Source organism: Nyctereutes procyonoides, unplaced genomic scaffold, assembly GCF_905146905.1.
Source record: "Nyctereutes procyonoides isolate TBG_1078 unplaced genomic scaffold, NYPRO_anot_genome, whole genome shotgun sequence".
Lineage (NCBI taxonomy): Eukaryota > Metazoa > Chordata > Mammalia > Carnivora > Canidae > Nyctereutes > Nyctereutes procyonoides.
In genome coordinates, this window is record NW_026575131.1 from 51,668,954 (window position 1) to 51,676,494 (window position 7,541).

Consider the following 7,541-nt stretch of genomic DNA (forward strand, 5'->3'; position numbering starts at 1 on the left):
CCATCTGACATCTTTCACTTAGCATGATACCTTTTAGCTCCAGCCATGTTGTTACAAATATCAAAATTTCATTTCTCTTTATGACTGAATAATATTCCATTTTATATCTCTATATATTTTATATAGATGTGTGATGAATATTGTATGTATACGATAGAATATTATGTATATATACATATATGACATCATCTGTATCCATTCATCTATCAGTGGACATTTGAGTAGCTTTCATAGTTTGGCTATTGTAAGTAATGCTGCAATAAACATCGGGATGCATTTATCCCTTTCAATTAGTGTTTTTATATATTTTGGGTAAATGCCAGTAGTGCAATTACTGGATCATAGAGTAGTTCTATTTTAACTTTTTGAGGACCCTCCATACTGTTTTCCACAGCAGCTGTATCAGTTTGCATTGCCACCAATAGTGCACGAGGGGTTCTTTTTCTCCACATCCTTGCCAACACCTATTATTTCTTGTGTCGTTGATTTAGCCAAGGAATGTTATATTCTTGGCAACTACTTCAGAGGTAGGGAATGCAGAGGTAAATTTATTTATTTTTTCCTTGTAATGGTTTTATCTTGGACTAGTTCCCCTCATGGACACAGATGACTGCAACAGATTCAGGCCTTACCAGATACCATGCTGGGAGACAGAAATCTGACTCTTTAACTCTGGCTCTGTTGTTACTTGGCATTGCATTGAGTCATGTGGAATATATCCCCTTTAATTTATTCCCTGAGAATAGGATCCTATGCCATCTACTTAATCTAATTCTTGCTAATGGGAAATTCTTACTGTGGGAAAATGATTCCTGATTACATGGAATGTAACTCCTGCTGAGAAATCCACCCTCATAAGCATTACAAACACTTAGGACAATGTTCGACAACTAGCAAGTACTCCACAAGATATAATTGCTGTCATTGTGTTCCATATCTTATAGGTATTTTGGTGTTTTAAAAGAATTTTTATTTATTCATTTGAGTGAGAGAGAGCACAAGTAGGAGAGAGGCAGAGGGAGAGGGAGAAGCAGACTCCCCACTGAGGTGGGAACCCACTGTGGGGCTTGATCACAGGACCCTGAAATCATGACCTGAGCCAAAGGCAGATGCTTAACTGACTGAGCCACCCAGGTGCCCCTCTTATAGGTCTTTTTTTAAAAAAGATTTATTTGAGAGAGAGAGAGTGTGAGAGACCATCTGAGTGAATGCTTGAGAACAGATCAAGGGACAGAGAGAGATTGTCAAACAGATTTCCTGCTGAGCAGAGAACTTGATGTCGGGCTTGTTCTCATGACCCTGAGGTAACCTCCTAAGTAGAAACCAAAAATTGAGTGTTAACTGACTGAGCCACCCAGGTACCCTTTTTATATGTCTTTTATAGCCTATATGTTTTCTTTTTAAGATTTTACTTAATGAGAGAGAGAGAGAGAGAGAGAGGTCACAAGCAGGGGTGAAGGGCAGAGGGAGAAGCAGACTCCCTGCTGAGCAGGGAGCTGCCTGCAGGACTGGATCCCAGGACTCTGGGATCATGACCGGAGCTGAAGGCAGACTCAAGTGACTAAGCCACCCAAGTGCCCTAACAAATATTTTATTATTTGTTTATTTGAGAGAGAGCACGTGTACATGAGAGGGGGGAGGGGCAACGGGAAAGAGAGAAAGAAGCAGCCTCTTCGCTGAGCAGGGATTTCCACCTGGGGCTTGATCCCAGGACTCTAGTAGGATCATGACCTGAGCAGAAGACAGACGCTTAAGTGACTGAACCCAGACACCACTCCCCCAACAAATATTTTAAATATGTCTTTATTAGTATAGATATTCTATGGAGAAATGTTTTTTTTTTTTTTTTTAACAAGGAGATATTGAGTGTAAGAGTGGAGAAAAGGGAAATTGTCAAGATTAGGCACAGCACTTTCCCCATAAACACAGAAAAGAAGGTCCATGAGTTAGAATCACCTCTGTGGGGAAAGGGTTAAATAGTGGAGTTCTCAGAAGAATCAAAGGAATTGCTGGAGAAGTTCTATTGTTATGGGAGTTTGGGTGAAGGTTTTATTTTCAGCACCACATCTGAGAAACAGCTTCTGCCTGGCTCTCAGCGTCTCTATGGAGAGTCTCTATGGAGAAGGTTCCTTCGTTGAAGCCCACAGCACAGCTAAGGAGGTAAATCACCTGAGACCTTTGTTCATGTTGAGGTTGCCTGACTCCAGCAAGAACCACCGACTCTGAACCTCTGGGGAGACATTTGAGGAATGTGCATGCATTTTTATACTTAGAACTATATTTGAGATTTTTTAGAAACATAACCCATTTTTATTAAAAAATGTGAAGAATTAAAAAATCTTTATATTGGATGAGCATTTTTAATAAACGCTATAAAATTCTATTGACCTCTGAAGTCTGAGATGCATGACTTCAATATTAAAAGCATATGGATAAAAAATTTTAAAAAAATAAAAGCATATGGGAGAATGTGTTTAGAGTTAGGAAAATGGCAGATTTTTCTTCAGTTTTGCTTTTTAATGTTGTATATACTAAAAAATCACACAATAAGAACATTTATACATATCTAGGGGTTAAAAAGAACAATGCCATCACCCTAGGAACTGCCTATGTGATCTGCTACTCACATCACCCTCTCCCCATTCCGGGTGCAGACACTTCTGACTTGTGTGCTTATTTTCTTTGAAGTTCTTTTGGGTTGAATTCCATGAAATTTCCAATATTTTATCATATTTGCCTTATAAAACTAGCAATAGAATTAAATGCCATTGTCTTATCACCTAAATATTTATTCCTGTTCAATTTATAAATTTGACTCTTCCAAACTTGTATAAGTTTAATATATTAGTTTTCATCTTAATAGTTTTTCTCATCATTGTACTTTAATATTTAATCATGTTATTGGGCACATAAGTAAATAATTTATTTCTAATTCTCTGTTTTTACATGATATATGGCAACTTTTCAAAGTATGTATCCTGTCCAATATTGATGGAATTTTGTTTGTAACTAGTTTTCTGTTATTATGAATAAACCTGTTGGAATATTCTCATATGTCCCTTTTTCTCCACGTCCTTGCCAACACCTGTTGTTTCTTGTATTTTTTAATTTAGTCATTCTGACATGTGTGAGGTGACATAGCATTGTGGCTTTGATTTGCCTTTTCCTGATGATTAATGATGTTGAGCATCTTCTCATGTGTCTGTTGGCCATCTATATGTCTTCCTTGTAGAAATGTCTATTCTTCTGCCCATTTTTAAATTGGATTAGTTGATGTTTCTGTTGTTGAGTTGTGTTCTTTGCATGTTTTGGGTACTAACCCCTTATCAGATATGTCTTCTCCCATTCAGTGGGTTATCTTTTTGTTTTGTTGGTTTTTTCCTTCGCTGTGGGGAAGCTTTTCATTTTGGTGTAGTCCCAATAGTTTAATTTCGCTTTTGTTTCCATTGCCTTGGGACACTCGTTTAGAAAAAATGTTGCTATGGCTGATGTCAGAGAAATTACTGCCTATGCTTTCTTCTAGGATTTTTATGGTTTCAGGTGTCAACTTCCCTTTCTTTTAAGTATATATATTATTTCTACTGAGTTGTTTATGTTTCTCTTATTAATTCACATGAGTTCTGTAGATAAAATTTTAACCCACAGTCCCCTAGAGTAGACAAATATATACATTGAAAATATTGTGAAAAAATTAGAAAAATAGTTACAGACACAAAAAAGTGACAGATTTCTCTGCACTGACTAGAGACAAAAATGTCTAAAAATAAAATAGAATTATTGTATGAATATACACAATGAAGATTAAGCTTCAGGAAACATTAATGACTCTTAGAAGAAAAACTTTTGAGAGTTCCCCATTTTAATAATTCAGCTATATTTTAAAATGTGTTATTTATATCAATATATACAAAGTATATTTTCACAACTAAAATTAGTATCAGGCTTACTGATGTCATTCACTGGGTAGAGATCCCTTCATTAATACCTAAAAATAAGACTGAAATTCCATTAAAGAAGGATAGTGTGTTAATATTTGCAAAGCATTTGAAATGGAGATGAACAGACCCAGATGGACATGATGTACACTTGGTCTCCTGGGATCAAGAAAATACCATCTTGAATTTCACTGTTCTAGAGTCTTGGTCTTTAAGGATTTACACTGCCCTGGGATGTCTGTGACAATAAAATTGCTTGGTTAATGAGGAGCTTTGGAAATTGAACCTCTAGGGATATAGAGACTATAATCTGCCTATGACCACCTCATCCAACCTTAAAAGTAGTACAGCTCAGCCTCCTCCCATAGATGATCCTTCTTGCTCAAGAACCTGAATCTCACTTAATCCTTCTGCCTTTCCTGAGAGCATGTCTTCCATAAGGTACATCAGAAATGTCAATCATCAGTCCACTATGATGCCAACCAGGTAACGTAACACCCCCTATGCAGTGTTCAGAAATGGGGGCAAATGTTTTAATATAGGTTCATCTGGGGAAGCTGTGAAGAGAGTACCTACATCAAATGATTAAAAGCAAATTAACCCTGGTCTTCCCACATGCCTTGTCTTTTTCGCATGTTTCCTTGTGCTTTTTACTGTCACTCCATTTACTAATATCTTTTCATTCACTTGTATGGCCAGGAACCATTTCCCCTCCCCACCCCACCCCCCAGTAGAAATTTGCCTTTTTTTTTTTTTTTAAGGATTTTGCTTATCTGTCTGAGAGACAGAGAAAGAGATAGCGAGCACAGGAGTGGGGTGAGAGGCAGAGGGAGAAGCAGACTCCCTGCTGAGCAGGAAGCTTGACTTGATCCTGGGACTCCAGGATCATAACCTGAGCCAAAGGGAGGCATTTAACTGACAACCCAGGTGTCTGGGTTTTTTTTTTTTTTTTTTTTTTTTTTTAGATTTTTATTTTTTTTGGGGGGGGGAGGAATTTGCCTTTTAAAAAATAATGGTGACTGTTATAAAATTTTCTGACATTTACTTACAATCTTGTGGTAAGAGGGCAGGAAATTTAGATAAGTTTATCTTATTCTTGGTTCTTGACATATCTATGCATTATCTCAGTTGTCTGCCTCTGAGGTCTCTGGAGATTCAGATAGATTGTTTGTTTGTTTTACAGAGAAAGAGCAAGAGTGTGTGAGTGCAGTGGGGAGGGAGAAGGAGAGAGAATCTCGAACAGACTCCCCGCTGAGTGTGGAGCCCAAAGCAGGGTATAATCTCAGGACCCTGGCTCAATCCTAGTACTCTGAGATCATGACCTTAGCCAAAACCAAAAATTGGATGCTTAACTGACTGCACCACCCAGGTGCTCTCCAGACAGAATCTTCAGCTGCCTTTCTAGTCTGTTCTTTTTTTTTTTTTAGATTTTATTTATTTATTCATGAGAGATGGAGAGAGAGAGACAAAGAGACAGACAGAGAGAGAGAGAGAGAGAGAGAGGCAGAGACATAGGCAGAGGGAAAATCAGGCTCCCTGCTGGGAGCCTGATGCGGGACTCAATTCCAGGACCCCAGGATCACAACATGAGCCAAAGGCAGACACTCAACCACTGAGCCACCTAAGTGCCCCAGTCTTTTTCTTTTTATAAAATTATCAAATGTCAATGTTTTATTTTTTTAAAAAAAGATTTTATTTATTCATTTGAAAGAGAGAGCATGAAACGGGGGGCCAGAGGGAGAGGGAGAGAGAAAAGAAGACTCCCCACTGAGTGGGCAGCCCAACATGGGGCTCAATCCTAGTACTCTGAGATCATGACCTAAGCTAAAGTCAGATGCTTAACTGACTGAGCCACCCAGGTGTCCCTATAATTACCAAATGTTATGAGGAAACAGCATCATAAACAGTATAATTTTTAAAAATGACTACCCGTTAACCCTTTCCAGACTTAACAATTGTTGATGCTCTGCTATATCAGCTTCAGGTTTTTATTATTTTTTTAAAAAATGAATAATATACATACAGAAGGCACCCATCTCTTACTCCTCTCTATTAGTCTCCATCCCATCCCAGGATGGTTTTTGCCAGCAGTGATGCTCTTCCTGCTGGTCTAGGAAACACACATTTGATTGACTCCATGTTTTCCATCAGATTCATCAACAATATGGAACCCAGAAATGATACACATGTTTCAGATTTCCTTCTCATGAGAGTGACAGAGAATCCAGAACTGCAGTTCCCCCTATTCATCCTGTTCTTGTCCATGTACCTGGTCACCATCCTGGGAAACCTGCTCATCATCCTGGCTGTCATCTATGACTCCCACCTCCACACCCCCATGTACTTCTTCCTCTCCAATCTGTCTATTAATGACATCTGTTTAAGCACAACCACCATCCCAAAGATGCTGGTGAACATCCAAACACAGAGTCAAAGCATCGCTTACACAGGCTGCCTCGCACAGATCTGCTTTGTCCTGATTTTTGCAAGTTTAGAAAGTAGTCTTCTTGCAGTAATGGCCTATGACCGCTATGTGGCCATCTGTCATCCACTGAGGTACACAGTCATCATGAACTCCCACCTCTGTGGCCTCTTGATTCTACTGCCTCTGTTTATTATCATTGTGGATGCCCTGATGCACAGTCTGATGGTGTTGCAACTGTCCTTCTGCACAGAACTTGAAATCCCTCTCTTCTTCTGTGAAGTTGTTCAGGTTATCAAGATCGCATGTTCTGACACCCTCATCAATAACATCCTGATATATTTTGCAACCAGCGTATTTGGTGGTATTCCTCTGTGTGGAATCATTTTCTCCTACACTCAGATAGTGTCTTCTGTTTTGAGAATGCCATCAGCAGGTACGAAGTATAAAGCTTTTTCTACCTGTGGGTCTCACCTGTCAGTTGTGTCTTTGTTCTATGGGACCGGTTTGGGGGTGTACATTAGTTCTGCTCTCACTAGCTCTTCCAGAAACACTGCAGTGGTTTCAATGATGTACACTGTTGTCCCTCAAATGATGAACCCCTTCATCTACAGCCTGAGGAACAGGGACATGAAGGGAGCCTTGAGGAAACTCATAAGTAGAATGCCTTCTCTTCTGTGACTCTGTCATCTGCATGGACTGGGGTTTCTAGAATGAGTCAAAGTGAGAGAAATATTGAGTGAGCCAGAATATCTGGTTCTTGCATCACCAAGCTCTTGTAGAATGACTAGAGAACATAATGGGTAAGTTCATTTTAACTTTGGGTTGAAACTTGATTTGTTCTTTGAATACCTCTGTGACATTTCAAAATTGAGTTGCAATTCCTAAGCTCGGTATTTTTGATGAAGTCCTCACAAGCCGTCCCAAGACAAGGGTTACACTGATACTGAAATATGAGAAGAGAAGTAGGAGAAGTTGGATAAGTCAGAGAGAGGATCTAATAAGTCTGTGGTTATAGCAGAGACTTGATTTTGCCTTATTTTATGGTTATGTGAATCGCACTCCAGGGGAGAGCCAAATGTGAAAAATTGGGGGAGCTTTTCTTTCATACTCCAGTAATTCTTGGGATCAGTCATGGGTAAACTGTGTCAGTTCAGGGCAACACCAGCATTAACAGTATAGAT

At 39.1% G+C, this 7,541-nt stretch overlaps 1 protein-coding gene across 1 annotated transcript; it reads left to right on the top strand.

Moving 5' to 3' along the window:
* Positions 1-6,099: 6,099 nt before the first annotated feature.
* On the top strand, positions 6,100-7,038 carry LOC129522323 (olfactory receptor 7G1-like). Its single transcript, XM_055344487.1, has one exon. The coding sequence runs from the start codon at positions 6,100-6,102 to the stop codon at positions 7,036-7,038; it is 939 nt and encodes a 312-aa protein (XP_055200462.1).
* The last annotated feature ends 503 nt before the right edge of the window (positions 7,039-7,541 follow it).

Bases quoted from the DNA above. Each gene is read 5' to 3' on its own strand.
- LOC129522323 (XM_055344487.1), top strand. From the start codon at position 6,100: ATGGAACCCAGAAATGATACACATGTTTCAGATTTCCTTCTCATGAGA.